Consider the following 25,701-nt stretch of genomic DNA (forward strand, 5'->3'; position numbering starts at 1 on the left):
ACACACACACACACACACACACACACACACACACACACACACACAGCCCTCAGACCGTCCAAGGCCTCTGTGGATGAAACTGTAGTTGTTGAAGACAAAGGGTTTTTCTTAGACGCTGTACAAACTGTACAGTCAGGTTTTTTTTGGTGCAGTGTTTCAATAAGTGTTGGGATTAGGTTTAAGTTTGAGTTTACAGTAGGTTTGCGTTTAGGTTTAGTGTAAATTCAGGATTAATTGTAGTGTAGGCTCAGGTTTGAGTTTACTGCAAATTTAGGTTTAAGCTTAGCCTATAGGTTCAGTTTAAGGTTTAGTGTGGATTCATGTTAAGTTTAGTGTAGGCTCGGGTTCAAGTTTACTGTAGGTTCAGGTTTAGGTTTAGTGTAGAATCAGGTTTAAGTTAACTGCAGATTTAGGTTAACGTTTACTGTAGGTTCAGCTTTATTCGTAGTGTAGGTTCAGGTTCGAGTTTACTGTAGGTTCAAGTTGAATTTTCGAGTAGGTTCGGGTTTAAGTTTACTGCAGATTCAGGTTTTGAATCTGGTTTAAGTTTAAAGGACAATTCCGGTCAAATTCAACTGGGGGCTGTATGTTCCTAATAACATTTTAGGTCTAAAAGAAGGAATCTGAAGGTTTTCAGTTTAATTTCTCCTGTTTTGCGGTAGTTGTGTCTGTTCCCGCATCGCCACGGCAACGATGAATGGGAGTGGATTGAAGTTCTGCTGTTTAGGCTGTTTCCATCCCTCAAAGCCACAGACAGCGTCAGATGGAGACTCAAACATGCACCCAGAAGTTTATTTACTTCAAGCAAGTCCAGAGTTGATATTCCTGTGTTTCTGACACAAACGGGAGCTTCCCACTGCACCTGAACACACCGAGCGTCAACTTGGGTCTCGACTCCGCCAGACTTTGAATTAGATCTAGTTTTACAAACATGTCGGCTTGTTGAAGTAAATAAACTTCTGGCTGCATGTTTGAGTCTCCATCTGACGCTGTCTGTGGCTTTGAGGGATGGAAACAGCCTAAACAGCAGAACTTCAATCCACTCCCATTCATTTCATTTTGCCGACAGGATATGGGAAAAGTTTAATCTACGTCATCCTGCTCTTTACTCTGATTGGTCGTAGCGCTACCCTATTGGTGCAGAGGCAGTTTGAAAGACAGCCTTCATCCCGCCCCCTGGATTGAGCCGAGGTCTACCGGTCGTTGACAGACTAGACATGTTAATGATGTAGTCTGGATGGTCAGGCTAGCCCCGAGTTGAATTTACCCCGAATTGCCCTTTAAGGGTTCAGGTTTAGTTTTAGGTTGAGTAGCCGTGACGATACAGAGGTTGAACAAACTCACTGTGATGAAATAGCTGCAGGATTAACAAATCCAGGATTAAGGTGAAGCTTGAACTGAACTGAGATCGTGTCAGCAGCTGAACAACAGAGGATTTAGAGGTTAAGTCAGGTTTTGTCTCCGCTGGAGCTTCAGCAGCCAGTCGAACCTTCAGACTCTGAGACGTCATCGTCGCTCTCCTCGGTCTTTATATGATGATTTTATTTTCCTCCGTCCCGATGCTCTTCCTGTCGTCTCCCTCTGTTTAAATATTCTCCCTGATGTGTTTCAGCAGCTGCTTCTTCCACCGTCTCTGTGTTTGGAGAAAATTAATCTGCTTCAGTCAAATGCAGCTTTTAATGGATTCATGTTTACAGTGGACGTCGTGTATAACAGCAGCAGTGTGTGTGTGTGTGTGTGTGTGTGAGACAGTGAGCTCTGATCCTCTACAGTTCTGATTTCTTTCTTTCTTTCTTTCTTTCTTTCTTTCTTTCTTTCTTTCTTTCTTTCTTTCTTTCTTTCTAATTCTAATTCCGTACTAATTCCGCACTGCATAACAATCTATAGTGCAGAGTGTTATGCAGTACGGAATTAGTGCCTGGTTTAGTTGTTTGTCTGTCCAACTTAAAACCAAACTAACCAGACTGCTACATATCTGTTCAAAGATTGTGGGTCAAACTTTGGAGTTACATTTTCAAGCAGCATACACTAAAAGAATGTTGTCTCTTGCAAGTAATATCTCATCTGACCCCTCTCATGTGTTATTCGAGGAATATCAGCTTCTGCCATCAAACAGAAGGTTTAGAGTTCCACAAGCTCGACTGAACAGGCTGAGGAACTATTTTGTCCCTCAGTCTGTCAAACTGTTAAAGTAACATTAACAACGAAAGAGTTTTTCGGCCTTAAAATAATGTTTCAAGACTCATTGCAATGGTAGAAAAATGGTTACGCCACGTGAATGGAGTTAGGAGGTAGTTTGTGTTTTTCTTTAAATGTGACCTTTGAGGGTAACATTTATGCTTTTTTGTAAATGTATGTTTTTGGTATTTTGTTATTATTTGTGTGAAACCTTGGACGTCATGGGACGCAAGAGAAATTTCAGAGTGATCTGACAATACATTGTAATCTTATCTTATCTTATCTTCTTTCTTTCTTTCTTTCTTTCTTTCTGTCTGTCTTCGTGTTGTTCCTCAGCGGAGAAGGTGTCGTCTCTGGGGAAAGACTGGCACAAGTTCTGTCTGAAGTGTGAGCGCTGCAACAAGACGCTGAACCCCGGTGGCCACGCTGAGGTAGGTAGGAGGAGCAGCTGACCTCAGGACAGCGAGCGATGCTCTTATCTTACTGAACTCTAAATATAACGGAGGGTCAGCGGCTCTGTGCTGCGTCATGTCGACAGCTTCGGGCTGTTTAACACACACGATCCACCACCAGAGAGGCCCCACCCCCACACCTGTAGGGTGTAGTAAATTAATTAGTAAATTAATAAGTGACTGAGTTAATAATTGACTTGCTACATAATAAAAGTAACGAATGGTCAGGAAGAGTAACTATTGTGTTACTTTTTCATAAAATGCTCAAATATGTCAAATTGCTTGGACTCAACCCCCTGACCTCACGTTAGGGTTGCAAAATTCCGGGAATTTTCAAAGTTGGAAACTTTCCATGAGAATTAACAGGAATATATGGGAATAAACGGGAATAAATCCAAAATTTACAAAATTGCAGGTTGGCCCTTAACAGGAAACTTACATATAGTTGGGGGAAATTTATTGTAGCATAATCTTGGCTAAAACCAGATTTAATGACAGTACACTTGAATATCTATGCTATTCCTCAATCACATGCACACAGCACACTGCTTGTTTTGCATGGATGTCTGCTTATGACAAAACAAAATACAGTATTTACATTTATGTTTGGATTTATATTACCCACAATTTCCAGTTAATTCCCATAATTCCCATGGAAAGTTTCCAATTTGGAATATTTCCAAAATTCCCCAGCTTCATGTGTCACACCTGTGTGGCAGGTAAAGGAAGGACTGTCCAGTCTTTTTTTCTTGTATTTGTCATTAAATGTGTCTTGTAATCCCATATGGGATGGGCCAAGGTGGTGGCATGACACCAAAATAAAAATGCATTCATTCATTCATAACGGGGAATCAGTAACTTTTTGTACCGCCCACTCACCTGAGCCGTGCACTGTGACATCACGCAGACAGAAGTGGGCGTGGCTTCATGTGTTTACAGAGGAAATATTTGTTTCACAATCACAATGAGGAACTCTTCAGGCACCGAGGTGACGGACAGACGGATGTGTGTTAACTTTAACCCCCCCCCCTGTTCCACAGCATGATGGGAAGCCGTTCTGCCATAAGCCGTGCTACGCCGCCCTCTACGGGCCCAAAGGTGCAACTCTCCTCTGGATCACATTAAACATCTCACAACACCTGTAAAATACGACTCTTCACAGCTTTATGTGTGTGTCTGTGTGTGTGTGTGTGTGTGTGTGTGTGTGTGTGTCTGTGTGTGTGTGTGTGTGTGTGTGTGTGTTGTTTCAGGCGTGAACATTGGCGGCGCTGGTTCCTACGTCTACGACACTCCCGCCAACGAAGCCCCTGCTGCTGTCTCCATGGAAACAGACGGGAAACCAGAGGAGGTGAAAAAAGCTCCTGCCCGTGGACCAGTGAAAGGTGAGACTCTCGTCCTCGTGTCTGACTGTCGGTGAGTGAGACGGAGAGACAGAAAGACGACAGGAAGACCACATTAGAGGACAGAAAGACGACAGAGGACAGAAAGACAACGAAAAGACGACATAATATGACAGAAAGACGACATTAGAGAACAGAAAGACGACATAATATGATGGAAAGATGACATAAGAGGACAGAAAAACGATGGAAAGACGGCATTAGAGGGCAGGAAGACAACGGAAAGACGACATTAGAGGACAGAAGGACGACATAATATGAAGAAAAGACGGCATTAGAGGGCAGGAAGACGACATAATATGAAGGAAAGACGACATTAGAGGACAGAAAAATGACGGAAAGATGACATAATATGACGGAAAGACAACATTAGAGGACAGAAAGACGACATAATATGAAGGAAAGACGACATTAGAGGACAGGAAGACGACGGAAAGACGACAGGACAAAGAGGAGACTTGATGCTGCTGAAGGAGGTAAAGATGAAGCAGAGATGAAGATGTTTGAGTGACGATGAGAGAGGGAGGTAAAAATAGCAGGAGGACGTGACAGATTGTGTTTGTTGCACGTACACACACACACACACAAACACACACACACACATACACACACAGACACACACACACTGTGACTGTAAACATCTGTCCTCCTGCAGCTGCCAGCTTCTCCTCGTTCTCCGGCGGCCCCAACATCTGCCCCCGGTGCAACAAGACGGTGTACTTTGGTGAGGACGCATCGTCTTCGTCTCTCTGTGTTTGCACTCGTATTGATCACAGGAACTAAGTCGGCTGGTTACCATAGTGACTTCACTGTCTGTCTGTGTGTGTGTGTGTGTGTGTGCAGCGGAGAAGGTGTCGTCTCTGGGGAAGAACTGGCACCGGCCCTGTCTGCGCTGTGAACGCTGCTCCAAGACGTTGGCCGCCGGGAGCCATGCGGAGGTGAGAGCTGCTCCTCTTCCTCCTGGAATCTACGGATTTTCAATAGAGAATGTGAAGCTGACGTCATGTCGCTTTGCGTTGTGGGACGTCGGCGCCATCTTTGGAGGAACGCAAACGTAAACAGAAAGTGGGGAAAACGGAGGAAAACGAGCAAGAAGAAAAAGAGAAAGAAAAAGAGATGAGGAAGATGAACAAAAAGAAAAAAGAAATGGAGAAGGGGGAGGGAAACGAAGGAGGAATGTGTGATAAACTCAAATTTAACGAGAAACAAACGTACACAGAAAAACTACAACTTATTAACGGTGTCGATCCCTACGTTTTGCCGTTAAGGGGACTGGATTCAAGACCCAGATTTCCTCCCTCCACTGACTGATCCAGACATCGTGAACTATCTCGTTTTTGGTATTAGTGCATATACTACTGTGGCAGCAGTACTGTCCCACCATGATTACTTTTAAGCGACTTTGGGGAACTTTTTTTAGGGAGACGAGCAAGTGTTTACATCCGCGATCCTCCAAAGATGGCGCCAAACGTCCCACAGCGTGACGTAACTTCACATTCTCTATACCGGTACCAATACCGATACCTTCACTTCGATACCGGTTCCTGAACGATACTTTTTTCGATACCAATTTTATAATAACAGTTCTAAAATGAACGAAAATTACATTGCAGTCACTTTATTTAGATGAATTTTGCAACCTGAAAATATTACTTGAACCCACTTTCATGCATCATTTTTGTAGTTGACACATTAAGGTTTTTAAATAGGCTAACGGTTTCTGATTTGTTGAGGAAAAATGCAAACAGTGTTGCAACTGTCCCTGGTCTCCCTATAAACATGACGGTCAGGTAGGCCTATTTACGTCAAACGCAACGAAATACCGGAGCATTCTGTGCAAAGCGCCAGTCAATTTAAGAATGAAAAACAATGAAAACTGAAACGTTTTCATGAATTTATATTTAAAAAAAACAAAATGTAAAGACGTAAAAGTGGACATGTGTGGGTAAAAGAGGTCGTTCAGTACTCAGCCCTACTGGAGTCTGATGTGATTCTTATTTATCCTTCATTTGGTTTATTTATTGAGTTTCTTTTGTTGTTGTTGTTGTTCGAGGATGAGACACGCTCACAGTTCAGTTTTTACAACCAGAAATAGACAGTAAGGAGTTTATTTTCTTCAGGGAACAAACACAATCTTATCTTCATCTGCACCGTCCACATGGAATAAATCAAAATCTGCTTTGATTGGACTGAACAGTGCAGCTCCACACCAGAAGAAAAACGACATGGCTGCAGCTAAAGAATGATTTCAATTACAGTACAAGCAGTACCAAACATGGAATACTTTTTTTTAAAATCAACAAACAGAACAAAGAAACAATAAAAACAAATCCATAATGAGGAGGGACAGAAAGAAGCATCAACATTAGAGGACAGAAAGACGATGGAAAGACCACATTAGAGGACAGAAAGACAACATTAGAGGACAGAAAGACCACATTAGGAAAGAGAAAGACAACATTAGAGGACAGAAAGACGACGGAAAGACAACATTAGAGGACAGAAAGACCACATTAGAGAAGAGAAAGACCACATTAGAGGACAGAAAGACCACATTAGGAAAGAGAAAGACCACATTAGAGGACAGAGAGACGACGAAAAGACAACATTAGAGGACAGAGAGACGACGGAAAGACAACATTAGAGGACAGAAAGACGACGGAAAGACAACATTAGAGGACAGAGAGACGACGGAAAGACAACATTAGAGGACAGAGAGACGACGGAAAGACAACATTAGAGGACAGAGAGACGACGGAAAGACAACATTAGAGGACAGAAAGACGACGGAAAGACAACATTAGAGGACAGAAAGACAACATTAGAGGACAGAGAGACGACGGAAAGACGACATTAGAGGACAGAAAGACGACATTATTGGACAGAAAGACGACGGAAAGACAACATTAGAGGACAGAAAGACAACGGAAAGACGACATTAGAGGACAGAAAGACAACGGAAAGACAACATTAGAGGACAGAAAGACAACGGAAAGACAACATTAGAGGACAGAAAGACGACGGAAAGACAACATTAGAGGACAGAGAGACGACGGAAAGACAACATTAGAGGACAGAAAGACGACGGAAAGACAACATTAGAGGACAGAAAGACAACATTAGAAGACAGAGAGACGACGGAAAGACGACATTAGAGGACAGAAAGACGACATTATTGGACAGAAAGACGACGGAAAGACAACATTAGAGGACAGAAAGACAACGGAAAGACGACATTAGAGGACAGAAAGACAACGGAAAGACAACATTAGAGGACAGAAAGACAACGGAAAGACAACATTAGAGGACAGAAAGACGACGGAAAGACAACATTAGAGGACAGAAAGACAACATTAGAGGACAGAAGCAACACTTCTATATCCTCATGTTTATCACTGTGGCTCCTCCTCTTTCATCTTGACTTTGCTTCTAGTTTTTCTCCTCGTTGTTTTGCTGTGAGACGTCGTCCTCTGTCCTGTTGGTTCGTCAGTCTCTGGTGAATCCAGTCGTCTCAGTCAAGTGTTGTTTGTTGTGATGTTGAAAAAAAACACATAAATCAATCAATCAACGAACATTAAAGGTTGACTATGTAGAATTACCAGAACAACAACAGAAAAAGAATTCCAGCAGTCGATTGCCAGACCGTTGCTAGGTAAAACGGGCCGTTGCTAGGGACTCCGCTCTGATCAGAGGACAGCAGAGGAGGAGAACTATGCAGGATATTTACCTTATGTTTCATTTTTACCGTCATTAACAGCATAATAAATGAGTTGCAGCTTGTTACAGGGAGAGTGGAGGCTCTCTGCCTTCCACACCAAATATTATACATATTCAACCTTTAAATGATAAAGTGAAGTAAAACAATGGTATAACGTCCAGGGAAGCAGACGAACCAATCATAGGAGGTGCTGCATTTGAAGGTGACTGTGGGTAAAGTTCATGCAGCTCAGGTTCAGTTTTATTAGTGAATCTGATGAAGAAGTGATTAAATATTAATTTGTTGCAGTGACAGGAAGTCAGATGTCTTTGTCCCTGAGTGTGTGTCTCTGTGTTGCAGCATGATGGACAGCCCTACTGCCACAAGCCCTGCTACGCTGTGCTCTTCGGACCCAAAGGTACCAACCAGCGGCCTTCAGGATCACGATCAACTTTATCGTTTATTCACACAACCAACATAAAACACATACACACTCTCCTTAATAATAATTCAGTCGTTGTAGTTTATTCGATCTTGTTACAGTCAGTCAACATTCATAATGCATTCATTAATTCAAACTTAATTCATAAATGTTACATAGACTGAAAAGGTGCAGGCTGAAGATTATGCTCAGATTATAAGTGTCGACCCTTTAATTCTTCATTTCAGTTCAACCTTTGCAGCTCTTTATGGTTTCAGTGGAACAGAAAGTAGCAGAAATCTTATAATCAACAAATGAAGCCAGAATAAATAAACAGCATTAAAGTTGCAGTCAAATCCCAAATGATCAGTCCTGTTTATAACTTTCTATCATATTGTTTTAATGTCTTTTTAAACTGTGTTATGTTTTTGCTTTGTTTGAGATTCCCTGGCAGCTATTCCACAGAGAGATACACATGCTTTTTAACATAGTATTTATACCTGGTTGTTTTAATATACATCGCACCATGGACTGTAATCACTCCACGCCTGTTTAACGTGACTTAGTACAGTGCCAAAGTATACCAATACAACTAAAACACAGTAAAAACATATAAAAGTTATTCCAGGATATTACAGTAAGCAGATTTGTTCAGCAGAGCAGTTGGTGCTTGTTGAAATGAGAGCTTGTCTATTTGTTTTATGATGGCCCATTGCCATAATCCCTATAGTCATAGCATAGGTTTGTTACCTTTAATTGTCGGTGCAAGCTATTTTTAGAATGGCGGAGCAGAGCCGTGAGCTGCTCAGAGCTACGCTACGGAGGCTCATTATGGGATTTCTTGGTTTCCCTCATCAAACTCATCAAATACACAATCCAACAACTCCACAACGCTCTGGTGGACAAGTTGTGAGCTGCACATTCACCACGCTATGAGATAATAACACAACGTTACCACACAGAGTTGTTGTAGAGGGAAATTCATGCAAAACCGCTGATGCACGTTGCCTTCAGGGACAGTTTTTCATCAACAGTCTCTGTATTTCCCTCTAAAACAACTGACTATAGGGATTATGGCAATGGGCCAATTTGACTGAGAGTGGTGGTTGGGATCTGTTTTTGGCGTCTACACGAAAACGTTGGGGCGACGTTTTGAGATTTTCCCGCTCTGGAACCCGTTTCCAAAGAAATACAGTTTTCACGCCCGGAAAACGCTGTTTCCATCTGGACGAAACGCTGAAATGATAAAAAAAAAAAAACTTGTGCGGATTCTCTGAAGCCTGTATCGTGTGGTCTTAGAGAGGTTTTGTGCTGAGATTTGTTCAGATTTGTTTCTTTACTCCTCTGACTTATCATGCCGCTGAGGATTGTGGGTAATCCAGGGTGTTTGTGAACGCTGTGTGTGTCTCTCTCAGGTGTGAACACCGGCGGCGTGGGCAGCTACATCTACGACGACCCTGAAGGCGAGGCCGCGCCCTGAGACCGAGCCCCGCCTCCACGACCCTCGGCCTCGACGTCTCTTCGATTTTTTGCCTTCGATCGCCACGGCGACAGACGACACGCAGACGACACGTACACACGCACAGCGCTCACAGGGACGGACACTAGATGTTTGTGTTGTATTTGTATATTGTTTATAATCTATTTTTTGTACCGAACACCTGTAACGTCCTCCCAGGTTGAGTTTCACCTCGACGCCAAACACTAACTAGCTTAAAAAAAAGTTGTTTTCACTCACGGATCGATGTTTTTTTGGACTTTGTGCACTTTGTTAAAGACGTAGCAGCTTCACTAACGTTGTGTCGGCGGTTCAGAGGAGACGCAGTGAAGCTGAGGAGTCAGAAGATGTTTTCTACAGTAAAACGATGTCAGAACAAACCTGCGTCCTGAGAAATCTTCTTTATTCTCACTGCAGCATGAACAACACAACACACACTATTAATAAATATTAGATAATATATTATGGCTTTTATATCATGACTGTATACTCTACTCTTACTTCTTTTTTATACAGACCATTTTAGAGTCCTGAATAAAGGCTATTCTTATTATTAAATAGCCTATATCAAATGAAGATATAAGGTTCAAATAGCCTATAAAAACAATCAAATATAAAGTGAAAATATAAAACATAAACATATGCTGGATTCACTATTACTCTGATTACAGTAAAGTCTCCATTTTCTATAACGTCATTAGATAGATAGATAGATAGATAGATAGATAGATAGATAGATAGATAGATAGATAGATAGATAGATAGATTGTCCGGAAGGAAATTCTTCTGCCAGGTTGTTCCAAAAGGACATAAATAAAATACAAAGAGGAAATGTGTGATCAAATATATCGTAAAAGAAACCTAAATATAAGTTAAATACAGTGATACATCAATTGAATACAATACATAATTTAAATACGATATAATACATGTGAAAAAGTAAAGTAATTCTGTTTGTTTAAAAAAGAAAATGCTATAAGACTGTAAACTGTAATTTCCCAGTTTGGGATCAATAAAGTATATCTATCTATCTATCTATCTATCTATCTATCTATCTATCTATCTATCTATCTATCTATCTATCTATCTATCTATCTATCTATCTATCTATCTATCTAAGACTAACTTTATTTATGAGGCCTGTAATTAATCTAATTAATCAAAATTGTTGGAAAACAGTCACTAAATCTATCATTGGCAAAAATAAATGAATAAAATAAAATGTTTTCTGGGATTTCCTGACTGATTTACCAACTGCACAACTTTACAACCAACAGGTCTGAACCTGAACAGGGTTTAGTGGTCTCAGGTGTCCAGGTGTGTCCAGGTGTGGCCCCGCCCACATTCACTTCCTGTTCGTCACTGTGGTTGAGCTCATGACGTCACTGACGGGAAGCAGCTGCCAACATTTCTTTCTGGAAAACCCCCGGTGCAGGTGGTAGGCTACTGTCGTCAAGGTAACACTCAGTCAAACCGGAAGCTGGAAGAAGTCGTCCACAAAATAAAAGCGGATAAAGTGACAAACTTCTACATGTGTCAAGGATCATTATAATTCAGCAATATGATAATAAACTATGAATAAAATAGCCTGGATGTAATCAGTGTGTCTTTGTCTTAAACAGTTAATGACAATTATTATTATTATTTAATTTCTACAGCTGCAGTTCAACATTTACTCTCGTGATGGAAAAATCCTCAAATCTTCATGTTTGTGAAGCGAGAGGCCAATAAAATTAAAATAACATTCTGTTAATCAAGCAGGTGAATTAAAATGAACCAGTAATCTAAACTCAGACGGGTTAATCTCCATCATTTTATTGTATTACATAAAATATAAGATGATCTTTGTACCTTCAGCCATCAGGCTTTTTGATTGGTTCTCCTGCAAATGGTAGATGAGCTGACAGACAAATGAATTGTCCTTTTGGGATTAATAAAGTAATTCATATTCATATTATATTGTATTGTATTATTATTATTATTATTATTATTATTATTATTATTATTCATCTTTATTGCAGACACAACAAGCGGTCGGTCCATATCAACAACAACAGACATGTTAAAACAGATTTAAGAAGGAGAGAGAGAAAAAGACATGCACACAGACAGAGAATCAATTCTCCACATAATTCATAAGCAGGCTATCCCACCAGTGTTTTCTAAACCTGGAGGAATACCTATAGTGTGTTATATTATGTTGTATTGTATTCTACTGTATTATATTTTATTGTATTGTATTGTATTGTAGTGTGTTATGTTGTGTTGTGTTACATGTACATGAACTGATGAAGCCTCTTGGATGAGAGGTGAAACGTCTTCCTAGACAAATAACTAAGTCCAGTTGCTTTCGATTTAACCTCCTTTGAAATACTATGACCTGGACAAATGAGAATATGCATCGGCTTGTTATATTATATTATATTATATTATATTATATTATATTGTATTATATTTTATGGTATCATTGTATATTATAGTGTGTTGTGTTATGTTATGTTATATTATATTGTATTATATTTTATGGTATTGTATTGTGATTTGTTATATACTATTGTATGTGATGTATTACTATTGTATTGTTGTCATTAAGCCGTCTTATTTTGAAAGGCATCACCGGAAGTCCTGTCTTTAAAAACTCATGCTAATTTAGCATCTGTGCTACTTCCGCTTCCCAGCTCGTAGAGACAGAGACGCGCCATCTCGGGTCGAGTCGTCCCTGTTGTCGGTGTTTTTAACAGCAGAAACTACTAAAACTCGACAGTTTTAACCCTCAGGAGCCTCCGACGCGACAGCAGGACGGTTTAACCCCGCCGGAGAGTTAAAGTAACCCGGGATAAGAGCCGTGCTAAGCCCGGCCTGTCGCTGTGACGTCGCTCCACAGCCTGTTTATGTTTCTGTTTCCTCCGCCGCCGCTGCAGCGACATGTTGGACGGATGCGCAGCCCGCGGCGATGAGCCCAACATCGGCAATGTGGAGAACAACAACCCGGGAAATAACAACAACAACCACAACAAGGCCCGGCAGGCGCTGCTGAGGAAAGGCCGGAAGCAGCAGCAGCAGCAGCAGCAGAAAGCCCCGAGGAGCGGCGGCGGCGTCCGGCTCAACGACCACAACAACAACAGCAGTCTGACCGCGGCGGCTGGCACCGGCGGAACCGAGCCGCCAGCCGCAGCTCAGACCCAGACCCAGACCCAGACCGTCCTGACCCTCATCCACCTGAAGCAGGGAGCCCGGAAAGAGGTGAGTTCCCCCTGGGGGGAGGGGAGGGGGACTGCGGCTTGTTACTGTGATTGTTATTTACAACCAGTGATGACGGGGATAACGACGTTTCTTTTTTCAGTATTGTTGGGCACGTTACTGATTTACTTCCTCCAAAAAGTGGTAACTTGTCACGTTAAAGGTAATAATATGTAGGAATTCCCCCCATCTAGCGGTGCGGTTGCATATCTGAACTATTCTTGATGCTGCATTCACGTGAAATGGGGCAGACGTCAGACAGACAACAGACGCTGCATGTAACAGGATAAACAAGCGGTCCGCCAGCACGAGGCAAAACAATACAGGCCTGACAACATGTTGTCATGGTGATGTGGTATTGTTTACCTGACCCACGTTTTACCGTCTTTCCCTGGTGGAGTAAAATGACATCTGGTTGGTTTGCCGACGGCCGTCTGCCTGACTGCACCTGAATGCAACACCAGTGCCTCCGTCCTTCCTCACACTACACAGTGGTGACAGTTTTAACAGGCTCTACCTGGAAAACTTTCTCCCCAAGCCCACTTACTACTTTCCTCAAAAAGTAATTGAGTTAATAACTGAATTACTACATTATAAAATGCTCAAATATGTCAAATTACATGGACTTGCCACCTTAACCTCCCATTTATCTGGAACTAACATTATAAAAGTAACTAATTACTTAAGAACAAAGTGAGTTGGTTAGTTCCAGATAAACGTGACTAGTTGATAGACAGAAAAAATGTGTATGTAACGTACTATACTTTAACAGATGTATTATTATTTTGTGACAGTATTTCTTGAGTCAGCAGGGGTCGCGTTAACCGGATATTTTCCGTCATTGACCGTTTTTTTAAAACAGTGACGGAAAAATTTTGAGGCCATCCGTCATTTTGACAGATTGCAATTCTCAGCCATGGCCATCTGGCCATGTGCATTTGTTTACAATGAAGCCGGCGGGTAATCAATAAATGGTGGATAGCGATATAAAACATTATATACAATGTCACAAAGTCACTACGGTGAGAATTAGATTTAAAAAAAAAAACAACAACCTCACAGCTGGCTGGTGCGCTCAGTAGAAAACGCTGTAGTACCTCCTCCAGGCCTGTGTGGAGCGTGTGTGGCGCTGTAGCGCTGCCACACAGAAACACTAACAACAGAGAAGAAGACAGAAGCTTCCCGCAGTATTCAAACTCCAAACATTACAAGTGGATTAAATGTTGATGGGAGTCGTGTCAGTGCAAATATGACGGTCGATAATGATTTAACGAGCGAGATTCAGCTGCAGTGTCCGAGGGGCCGACAGTAGTCAGCTGTTAAGTTATGTAGCTGTAGCTACACAGCGGTGTGTCTCGGTAGGTAGAGCGGTGGGGGCAGGACATCACCGGACACACTCGCCGCGCACAACTCTTCCAAAGGTAACGTTAAGACTTATTTTAATGTATTCTGCCCGCCGTGGCATTGTTTATAACACTTAAAGCTGAGTGGGGTCTTGTCCTGTCTGAATTTGTGCTGCATCTGGCTGTGTGGTCTATAGCTTCAGTTGTTTCAGTGATGCGCAGTGGCTGCGTGCGTGCGTGCGTAAAGAGAGATGAGAGGCACAGAGAGAGAGAGAGAGAGAGAGAGAGAGCTAACGCCGGTGCACTATGCGGTGCGAGTGCATGTGAAAACGTGCTCATTTGGATGTTTTGGTATAACACATGGGTTAGCATGTTGATTGTTGACAGAAAACTGATGTCATCATCAGGTATTTACGTTGTATTTAGATGTTGAGTGGCAGAAAGTGACCCCCGCATTCACTGACTGACCCACGGTTAGATGTGCTCTGACGCAGACTCTGCTCCGGAGCATTCTCTGTTCAATTTGTTTGGACTTGATATGAATTAAACATGAATTAAAATTGAATGCTATTGAATACGGAATTATTATCATTTTTAAAAAAAATAAAGTGACCGGTAAAAATAGATTATGACGGAATTTTTATGACCCCGTCAGTCAAAATGACCGGCGACGAAAAAGTCTAGCGCAACCTCTGTGAGTCAGTAACTTTTTTGATTACTTGTTACTGAAAAAAGTAGTTCCTTTAGTAAGGCTGTTATTTTATAATGCCTTATTCCCAACACTTTTTAGTTTACTACATAACTCCATACGAGTTCCTTCAAAGTTGTGATTTCTTCAGTTTGAATCTACAATGTAGAACTGGAAAGTAAATGAAACTTTGTCAAAAATTGGACTGGTATTGTACATCAAAAGTACAATGTACAGCTAATATAATAATATGCTGAACACCTTTGGTTATAATTATTAATAATAAACAAGTACTAGAATAATTCCCTTACACAGTTATCCTATGTATAATAATAAATAGATCAAACATCTTCATAGTAATGAAACTCATACAGGTCATTTACTGGTAAAACATCAGTGTTTTTTACATTGTATTAAATAGAAAACAAAACTTTATCTCAGCTTTTGGTCGATTAATGGATTCAGTAAATATTTATATTGATTATGAAGTGAAGTGAAGATGAGAAACCAGAACAGGTGTCGGTCTCTAATCATGTTTACAGGTCGACTCACCTGCTCCTCACCTGACCTATCACCTGACTGGTGTGACTGAGGTGATGAAAGGTGTGTGTGTGTGCCTGTGTGTGTGTGTGTGTGTGTGTGTGTGTGTGTGTTGGTGACGCAGTTTCTAGTCGGCGTCGTTGGGCCATGAGTCACGTGACAGAGCGAGTCCGTCTTCCTGTTTCTGTGGAGGTGAAAGATGAGAGGAAGTGACAGCGTTCACGAACCTTTCAGTGTAAAAGCCTCGGACGGCCCCGAGGTTTGATGCAGCTCAGTGTTGCACTGGGTCCTAATGTGATTTAAATGACATTTTAATTTACTGTGGAGCTTTAAATATTCATCTTTAAAGTCAAAACACGACGAGGGAGGAAGGAGAAAGAGATGAAAACGGAAACACGACAAACAAAATCACATTCTTGTTTCTGTGGTCGAGGTTTCACTTCACTTTTATTTGAATATTTGATTTTTTTTCAAGAACAAAGACAGAATATAATCAAGGAAACACGACAAACAAAATCAAACAAATATAATACTCAATATCCACAAGGTGACAATGTAAAAATGAAATGAACTCACAATGACAGGACAATAGGAAGTGTAAAAATATATAAGTAAAAATACACAGACAAAGAGAAAGATTAGTCAACCTGGTGTGCTGGTAGATTTTCCATTTAAATTAAAAATGGTTGCCATATTTTGTAAGAAAAAAAAATCTTACTGCTTTTCTGCATCAAATAAGTCATTTTCCAAGCCCCATTTTAATTGGAAGAGGGCGTCAGATTTCCACTTTATTGCAAAACATTTCTTAGTAATTGTCAAAAGGATTTCTGTAAGTTTTTTTTTTTTTGAAGTTTCACTTCACTTTTATTTAACTCACTCACTCTTTCAGACAGGAAACAGTGGTGGAGGAAGTTGTTCTAACTTTAAAGGGATAGTAGCATTTTTTTAAAGTGTGGTTGTATGATCTACAAATAGCAAACAAATATTTGGACCGAACCAACTGCTGATTGGCGGGCGCTAACCCTGGGCGGAGGGATACGTGAGTTGGTTCGGTCCAAATAAAAACTGTGTTTTTCCTGCACTTTGAAGGGCTGGAAAAAATTATATTATAGCGAACAATGGAACTGTGTTTTTTTTTCACGTAAAACCTCTTTTAGGCCGTGAAAATAGGCCGTTTCTTTGGGTCTGTTCACAACACTGTATGTTGTAAATCTCTGGGCAGGGCTATTATGGGCTGGCGTTGCTAACGGGAGGAGTGCAGAGAGTCTTCTACTGCAATTAGATAGATAGATGAGTTTATTTGTCCTTTCCAAGGAAAAGGTTTTCACCATTTCGTACAGAGCGGCCTCGAGAAGTGCAACTTGCATACATTAACATACATTTCCACATTTCATACACCTCAATTACATAGAGACATAAGAACATAAAAACATGAGACATAAGACCCCGCACCCCACATTTACATTACATTAAAGTACTTAGGGGCTATTTGGAGATCATACAACCCCACTTTTAAAAAAATGCTACTATCCCTTTACGGTTCATGTGAACAAGTCGATAAAAGTAAATACGTTGGTTCAGTTTCTCACGTCGTTGAGTTAAAACCTGTGTGTTTGTGTTTGTTGTTTCGTAGCTGCTGAAATCCAAAGGAGTGAAGTCCGAGGCCGGCGTCCAGACGGGCCGCAGCCAGAATGTGAACGGGCGGAGCCACAAGCCCAAACCGGACCAAACCGCCGCCGCCGCCGCCGCCAAGAAGAAGGATCTTCACCGCAGCAGCCCCAACAAGCCGCCGCCGCCGCCGCTGCCTCCTCCTCTGCTGCCACGGCAACAGAAGAAACCGCTGCACGTCTCCAACAGCCTGAAGGTCGATGATGAACCCGCCGCAGCAGATGATGAAGAAGAAGAATACCTCAAGGACGGCGAGAAGGTCTACGCCGGAGCCAAGTTCAGCGAGCCGCCGTCGCCCAGCGTGTTGCCCAAACCGCCGAGCCACTGGGTCGGAGAGGACGAGGGGCGGCGGCGGCGGCCGAGCGGTCAGAGCCGCGAGCAGATGACCGTTCACCTCAAGTCGCTGCTGAAGGTTCAGGACTCGTCGTGACGGACGATCGACATGGACGACCGGAGAGAAGACGTGGACTTTGGCCTTTTTGAACGCGCTGCAGTAGGATAATTAGGACGTTTTCAAGGGATAGTTCAACATTTTGGCGAATTGGCCCATCACCATAATCCCTATAGTCATAGCAGTAGGTTCGTTGTTACCTTTAATTGTCGGTGCAAGCTGTTTTTAGAACGGCGGAGCAGAGCCGTGAGCTGCTCAGAGCTACGCTACTAATGGAGGCTCATTATGGGATTTCTTGGTTTCCCTCATCAAACTCCTCAAATACACAATCCAACAACTCCACAACGCTCTGGTGGACAAGTTGTGAGCTGCACATTCACCACACTATGAGATAATAACACAACGTTACCACACAGAGTTGTTTTAGAGGGAAATTCATGCAAAACCACTGATGCACGTTGCCTTCAGGGACAGTTTTTCATCAACAGTCTCTGTATTTCCCTCTAAAACAACTCTGTGTGGTAACGTTGTGTTATTATCTCATAGCGTGGTGAATGTGCAGCTCACAACTTGTCCACCAGAGCGTTGTGGAGTTGTTGGATTGTGTATTTGATGAGTTTCCTATGACTATAGCAATTATGGCAATGGGCCAATTTGCCAAAAATGTTGAACTATCCCTTTAATGACCCTGAGTACAGTTTCCCATCAGCCACCGCGCTGCCGGGTGAACGCTGCGTTTGTGACTGAGGACTGAGACGAGCAGCAGCGTCGCCACGACGGCACCGTGTGCTGCTGAACACCTTTTTTAAAAAAGAGCTTGTGTTAATGTACATAATATATTGTATACATATATTTGTGTATATTTTTCCTTGTTATTTTAACTGAGATTCTAGTTTTGTTACTGAGGTTTTTTCAGAAAAAAGAAAAGAAATGAAACAAAAAAAAGAAACAAAAAAAAAGAGAGAGTTCCTGCAAACTGAGGCACTTTGTTCCTTCAGTGTGGGGACGCGACGCCTCGTACCGACGTCCCACAGCTTCACCAGAAACCTCCACGAGTTCGTTCACCAGCCAGATCTACGGTGGCCCGGAGGTGCAAATCACAACAGCAAACCAGAAAACACAACGTGAAAAGAGAAAACACAACGTGAAAAGAGAAAACACAACAACAAAAGAGAAAAACAAGGCCCTAATTGGCATTAAAATGTCTTAAATCAATTTTTCAAACGTCTTAAAAATGTTAACACATGGTGAGTGGGATTTTATGATTATAATTAGTCTCAAATCTCAAAATAATTGGTAACATTCTGACATAGAGAAGTTAGTGGCGGCCGTCAACGCTAAATCTCTCACTGCCACCAGCTCCCAAATCAGTTTTCCCCCCCAATCATTCATGTAGCAGTCACTTTACCTTGGATCACATAGGAAAGTGGGTAAAATTGTCCCTAACCCTATGTAAAAAATTTTTGCATTTGTGTTTATTGTGAAGTCGGTCTTAAATTTCATTTCAAGGGGCATTAAAAACGTCTTTAAAAGTCTTAAATTTAACTTGGCTTAAGCTGTAGGAACCCTGAAACACAACAGCAAAAGAGGAAACACGACAAATTACTAAATACAACAACAGTAATTTGTCGTTGTGTTTTCTGTTATGTTGCTGTGTTTAGTAATTTGTCGTTATGTTTTCTCTTTTCACGTTGTGTTTTCTGATTTGCTGTTGTGATGTGCACCTCAGGGCCACCGTACAAGTCAGAGCTCACGGGACGAGACCGAGGTCCTGGTCCTGGTCCTGGTCTTTAGGGCTCAGCCACCTCCTCCCTGAGCCGGGGGAGTCAGATCAGGGACTGTGAAGCTGCTGAACAGAGTCAGAGCAGCCAGAACAAGTGTTTGTTGTCTTTGTCACCTTCACTGCACTGATGTACAGTAGAGCACTGGAATAAGAGAGTAACTAACGACAGAATTGGTCCAATGGCAGCGCCTCCTGGTGGAGGAATATGGGTTTTGCAAAAGCGCCCAAGAACTGACATCTCTGCATTGTTGGTGAATGAGCAACAATGCAATAATAGCATCATCGTGGACCCTTTACAGATAAACATTAACACATAGGCCAGTAAAAAAAGAACAAAAAACACATCTACATTAATGTTTCAATCTACATTTTGTAATAAACAAATTCTAAGTATAATCTGATATGACCAAGACACCTAAAAACAAAAACACAGCCGTTTTTTTTAATCAATTTACAAGCAAGTGGGCAACACACATACATTGGAGTGAATGAGTTTTCTGGGCTTCACTTTTGCAATACCCATATCCTGCCACTAGGGGCGCAAAACCCTTACCACGGGAGTCAATGGTGGTGTCGTTACTAACTCTCTTATTCCAGTGCTCTACACTGATGGGGAGTACGTCCACATGGCTCCGCCCCCTTTTTATACTGAGCCCCGCCCACATTGGGCCTTTGTCTCTCACCTGAGATTTTACTGAGCTGTTTTGAGTTTTAGAAAATGAATGAATCACCGGTCTCTCACCTTTTTAGTTTCATGAGTCTTGATCTGAAGTGTTGGTCAGTTCCCAGTGTCTCTGCCTTGTTGACAGATCAATAATCAATAGTGTTAATGGTTAAAGCAGAAGTAAGCGATATATTTGTGTTAATCTAAGTCTTAAATAGTTGTATCTTCCGACAGCAATCACTTCTATAGAGTGTTTGGTCTGAAACACGGGTCTGTCAGTCACTCTGCTCTGCTCTGAGCCCAGGAGAAAACTTTCCTTGTATCCTACAACCTTTATCCAATGAGGAGAGAGAACGGCATGCAGGGCTGTGTGTGCAGCCAAGGGATGCGCGTGAATGTGGTGACGTAGCGACGAGGACTGTTATGGTGCGTTAAAGGCAACCCGTAACTGGTATTTTTCCGACCTGTGAAGTCGTACCAGTTCGATCTGGTACGAGTTCACGGGTCAGAAGTTACGAGTGGCCGTTATAGTGACTTTCACAGGTAAAACAGGTCGGAGAAACACGAGTGGGTTGCCTGAAACGCTACAGTCGTAAGTTGTGACTTGAAGCTGTAATTTACGGTTTCAAAAGCCTGCCTGGAACGCAGCATTAGCCAAAACCACCGGATCGCTTACTTCTGCTTTAATGGTTAATCACTGATTAGACGCAGGTTCCTGTCCCGGTTAGGAATCGTTGGGTGTCTCTGTGGAAAGAGGACGAGGACATTGGAGCTGAGTCGTGGATGTACTCTGTGACTGTTGATGTTTGTTTTTCATGCAGCTGTTGTTCCCGTTGTCATGAATGTTTACTGGGAGAGCGATGATGATGATCATGATGAACCGTGCGCTGCTGTTACTGTTTCACTCTCTTCACCTCTCTGACGTCACGTCCATGTAGCACAAAACTGCCCATTTTATTGCAGTGTTTTAACATGATTTCATTCCAGTTGTAAGAAAATTAACGACTTCTTCCCTCCATCGTCATAATTTGGAAAAAAAAAAAAAAAAAAGAATTTTATGAAGCTTTTCATATCTAAATTATATTAAAAATATTGGTTTCCCTACAGTTTGTTTCTGTGTGTTCATTACAGGTCAACGACCTCAGTATGCCGTCATTCCTAGATTTCCGTGACGTACAGCAGCCGTCAACCTGAATATGACCTGAAACAACAACAAGAGTTGATCCTGAGAAGAATCCATGAGATGTTAAGTGTTTGTAAAATTTCCACCACATGTAAAAGCTTCAGCTGGTAACAATTATTCAGTTATAATTGCTGGAACTGTCTCTATACTCTGATAGCCGGACATTAAATGGGTAATTTAGGACAAAATCCAACTCCTCTGGCTCCACCTGCAGCCTGGAATTGTATTTGCCGAAATCCACTGCGACCAACAACTCTCCACCAGTCAAGTAGAGGGAGCAGGAGGAGCAGCCAATCACAGCTCGTACACGTTGTAGTCAGCTGACGAAGGTGAAAGTATTGTTTACTTTCACTTTGGTCAACTTCCCAACTGGAGCTTTAAATTGATCCAGATTTAAAGCTGCAGTTCAGTTTTTATTGTTGGTAATGAAATGAAGTGTTTCTGATGGTTCACCGAGGTTTTATGCAGAAGACACTGTGAAATGCTATTTGAGCAGCCGAGATGTTCAGATTGAAGCTTATCTGAACAAATTCAAAAAGTCGACCTCATGTGGTTTATGACTGTTCAAACTGTCAAAAAACAAATCAGTGGAACCAGAGAGCACCAGCAGTGAGGCGTTCAGGTGCAGCAACCACTCAGGTAAAGAGGGCGGAGTCACAGAGGAGACATCCACCTTAGTTGTTCAAACCTTAAAGGTGTACAGAAAAGAAAATTGAATTTAAGCCCACTCTGGGTCATAAAATTAGTGTAATAACTCATCTATCAGACGATGGAGCCCAAACTTTGTGCAAAATTCTATTTTTGAGTAAATCCGGGATGAAAGTGTGGTAATTTCTTTCGCATTCGCACAGATTATACGTCAGCCTGCGCACGATTCACCAGCCACTGATATTGGATCCGTAATCCGTCAATCAAACGTCTGAGACACACACACGGAGCTCGGTCTCGCCCCAAACATTGATTATCCCGCCCGCTCGATAACGACCAATCAAATTAGTTTTCCTTACTCGGGTAAACTTGTGTTGCAGCTCGTGACAACTCGGCGCGACAAACAGGACAAACGGCCATTTCTGTACACCTTTAACTAACCCAACTCTTCACTTCTGAGGAAATGACTTCAGCGGTGAGAAGAGGAACAAACACTTCTGTCTTCACACCTTCTGCTTCCTCGGCTCGGTGTTCCTCAGGGTGTCAAACACGTCACACACAGCGACGACGCAGACACTTCACCTGGTCACTCTTAATATAGTTTTCTATCAAAAACACCACATGACCTCAGATCCTGTTCTAAATGAATACAGACTCACGGTTCTGAGCCGTGTCGGTGTCAGTCGGCTCTACGTCCTACATGCCCACTTCACTTCACGTCTCTCTGTCAGGGTCAGGCTGCTGTGACCTCTGACCTCTGCTCCGTTGGTCGGTCAGGGTTAAAATAACCGTTAAAGATTTGAATTTAATCAGTGAGAGGAAGCGACATCACAGGAAGTAGACGACGCCTCTGTCTTAAAGATACTCTGACAGTCGAGAGTACGAGAGACCCAGAAGCCCGACGGTCCGGAGGAGCTTGGAGCGTTTACGATGTTTTTCTGGTGGATCCTGATTCTTCAGTTTGCAGGTACAGACATTATTAAAACTTCAGGTGTATAACAGTGTCAATGATTTTCATTTTCAATTATTTTCATTTCATTTATTAGTTTATTTCATAGGGACAGTGCACCACTAATCAACAGAGTTAAAAGAAAAACTGTAAGTGGGCCAAGGTTAGCCAACAAGCCTAGTTTTTGTCTGTTGTCCCTGGCCAGATGTTAAAGGCAACCTAAAAGCCAAAAAAAGGGGCAACAATTAAGTACTTTCAAAGCACAACTTACATAACAATCTACCTAGTAAATAGGCTGTTTTAACATGTAAATCTACTGAATTCTGACAGATGTCTTCATGTTTCTCCTCCATCTCTTCAGCAGCAGCAGCAGCATATGAGCATGAAAACGTGTTTGCCAGAGTCAGTGACAAAGTCGTCTTGTTCTGTAAGAATGTAAAAGGCGGCGAACAAAACTGTGACAGAACTTCCTGGATCTTCAGTCGTTCAGAAAGCAACGCGTCAGTTTGGCTGTCTGAAGGCGGGAGGATTCATGAGACAGCCGGGCCGAGGTCGGACCGACTGAGCCTCACAGAGAACTGTTCTCTGGTCGTAGAGAAGGTCTCGGCTGAGGATGCTGGTCTGTACGTCTGCAGACGGTTCGGCGCCTCAGGCCGATACCGGGACACTGGGATCAGTCTGTCTGTTATTAACAGTGAGTATCGACATCACATCACTTCCTGTTTTCATGCTTCTTTTAATATCTCTGGCTCGTTTCTGCTTTTGAAGGCAGAAATAGTGGTAAATATCGATAAGAATGCCACGTCCACTTTCACCAATCACTCCTAAACTTAAGATGTTGGGGCTCATGTGAGTAAATATGGTGACAGATGAAAAAGGGAAAATCTGCACACCAGCAAAAAGCTCCAGCGCAATAAATAATTTATTAATCACCCAAAGGGAGTAATGTTTCGGGCTCAAAGACCCAGAGATGGGACCAAGTCACACATGTGCAAGTCTCAAGTAAGTCTCAAGTCTTAACCTTCAAGTCTCAAGTAAGTCCCAAGTCATTTTTCTTTGGGCAAGTCAAGTCAAGTCAAGTCACAGGTTATGTCAAGTCAAGTCCAAGTCAAGTCCTGCATAGGTCAAGTCAAGTCCAAGTCAAGTCACCTTATTATTGCAATTTCACCCGCAGAATCTAATCTAAATAAAGTGAAGACAATATATTAGAATAGAATAGAATAGAACATCTATTATGTCTTATGTCTTATCATGTCTTATAATGCATTAATGAGCCTCTTCATACCTGATCTGATCACAAAAGGTTAACTCCTACTACATCAATAGAATAGAATAGAATAGAAAATCTATTAGCTATATTCTATCATGACAACACTATTCTCAGCCTGCACTCATACCAAGTAGTTAGATATTAATTTGATATTTTATATTCAAAAGTCAAAGAATGTGTAACATTGAAACATTCCTGGATGCTATGAGTGACAGGCAAACAGCTGTGTAGTCACTGCAGATTCTGCAGCAGTGAGAACGTGAGGCTGAAGGAGAGGAGATTTTTTAATTTTTTAAAAAGGACACGTTAGCTTCTCGCTATGGTAACGCTGGTAACAGGTGACTGATAGGTCTATTGGTTAGCCTACTGTGCGTTTGTCCCGACTCTGAACAGCGGCGGCGACGCAGCGTTAATGAAGCAGCGTCAGGCTGCTCACCGTCACTGAAACTCTGGATGAAATCTCTGATTAAAAACACTGAGCTGCGAGCGTGATAGCACGCCATGGATGTATTATATTATAGCCTAATAGATCCATGTAGCACGCCCGCTGCAGCGACCCTGACGGCCCCTTTGCTCCGTATCAAACCCCCCCTTCTCACTCTCTCTCCCCCTCCCTCTCTCTCTCCAGCGGTCCTTTCAAAATAAGTGCATAAAAAGTCCGGGGGAAAAAAAGAAAACAACGACTGATCTGGTGCCGTGCCGGTGAGAAATTCAGCGGTGGCGGCTGGTCATTCAAGTCATTCAAGTCATCGTGTCTCAAGTCAAGTCAAGTCCCGAGTCTTTAACCTTCAAGTCCGAGTCAAGTCGCAAGTCTTTTATTTTTTGTCAAGTCAAGTCAAGTCGCATCAAAATAGCGACTCGAGTCGACTCGAGTCCAAGTCACAGTGACTCGAGTCCCCATCTCTGCAAAGACCCTTCAAAGACTAACCTAAGTTAGTCTTTGAAGGGTCTTCCTCAGACCCTTCAAAGACCCTTTCTCAGACTAACCTAAGTTAGCCTGAGAAAGGGTCTTTCAGCCCAAAACATTACTCCCTTTGGGTGATAATAAATTATTTATTGCTCTGGAGCTTTTTGCTGGTGTGCGGATTTTTCCGTTTTCATCATTGACCTTTTTTTGTCCAGCACCCAGCGTTAGGTTTTTGGGATGTGCGTGCTTTTTCTATGCTTTAAATATGGTGACAACCTGTCTGCCAAGTCTTCCTGTGCAGACTTTTGGTATTTGTAGGGTTTTTTTCCCCGTGACGGCCCGAACACATCCACTGAGTTATGACGATTGGACCAGTGGTTGATCCCCAAGATTCCCCAAGCCCCGCCCTTTGTGAGGATGTTATGGTTGATGGCAGCCATGTTTTATAACCAGTGCTGCTGATTTATAATAAAAATCAATGTCTGAGTCCATTGAGACTTTATACTGAACATGGTGATGCTTCAGTAGCGTTGAGCTGGACTTTTATTATATACAGCGATGAAGATGATTTGCCTCTTGTTGTCTCTGTCTCCACAGTGACTGGACAGAAGGACGGGGACAAGGTGATGTTGACCTGCTCTGTGTTGACGTATGGACGCTGCAGACACTCGGTGAGGTGGAAGGTCAACGGCACGGTGGTGGGTTTAGTCCTGAGGTCCTCGCAGAGCGGCTGCTGGTCCACTCTGTCCTTCCTAGATCCGGACTTTACCCACGGGTCAGA

At 42.3% G+C, this 25,701-nt stretch overlaps 2 protein-coding genes across 2 annotated transcripts in view; both read left to right on the forward strand.

Annotated features, from left to right (window-relative positions):
• The window catches only part of LOC146961071 (cysteine-rich protein 2-like), a 13,785-nt gene extending 3,801 nt beyond the window's left edge, over positions 1-9,984 (forward strand). The window contains exons 2-8 of the mRNA XM_085770259.1: positions 2,515-2,609; positions 3,671-3,728; positions 3,881-4,012; positions 4,686-4,754; positions 4,874-4,968; positions 8,088-8,145; positions 9,564-9,984. Coding sequence (XP_085626385.1) covers positions 2,515-2,609; positions 3,671-3,728; positions 3,881-4,012; positions 4,686-4,754; positions 4,874-4,968; positions 8,088-8,145; positions 9,564-9,628 — 572 coding nt within the window. The 3' untranslated portion in view covers positions 9,629-9,984. The remainder of the gene's footprint in view (positions 1-2,514; positions 2,610-3,670; positions 3,729-3,880; positions 4,013-4,685; positions 4,755-4,873; positions 4,969-8,087; positions 8,146-9,563) is intronic.
• A 2,326-nt stretch (positions 9,985-12,310) lies between these two features.
• LOC146961072 (uncharacterized) lies at positions 12,311-17,827 on the forward strand. The gene is made up of 2 exons (XM_085770745.1): positions 12,311-12,889; positions 17,091-17,827. The coding sequence occupies exons 1-2, from the start codon at positions 12,572-12,574 to the stop codon at positions 17,553-17,555; spliced, it is 783 nt and encodes a 260-aa protein (XP_085626871.1). The 5' UTR covers positions 12,311-12,571; the 3' UTR covers positions 17,556-17,827.
• Positions 17,828-25,701: the final 7,874 nt, after the last annotated feature.

Source organism: Trachurus japonicus, chromosome 24 (genome assembly GCF_045865225.1).
Source record: "Trachurus japonicus isolate A0001 chromosome 24, Traja_1.0".
Classification (NCBI taxonomy): Eukaryota; Metazoa; Chordata; class Actinopteri; order Carangiformes; family Carangidae; genus Trachurus; species Trachurus japonicus.

What these genes read in the sequence shown, in the direction of transcription:
- LOC146961072 (XM_085770745.1), top strand. Translation starts at nt 12,572, where the DNA reads ATGTTGGACGGATGCGCAGCCCGCGGCGATGAGCCCAACATCGGCAAT. An exon ending in AGCAGGGAGCCCGGAAAGAG is followed by an intron (nt 12,890 to 17,090) that starts GTGAGTTCCCCC and finishes GTTGTTTCGTAG; the next exon opens with CTGCTGAAATCCAAAGGAGT.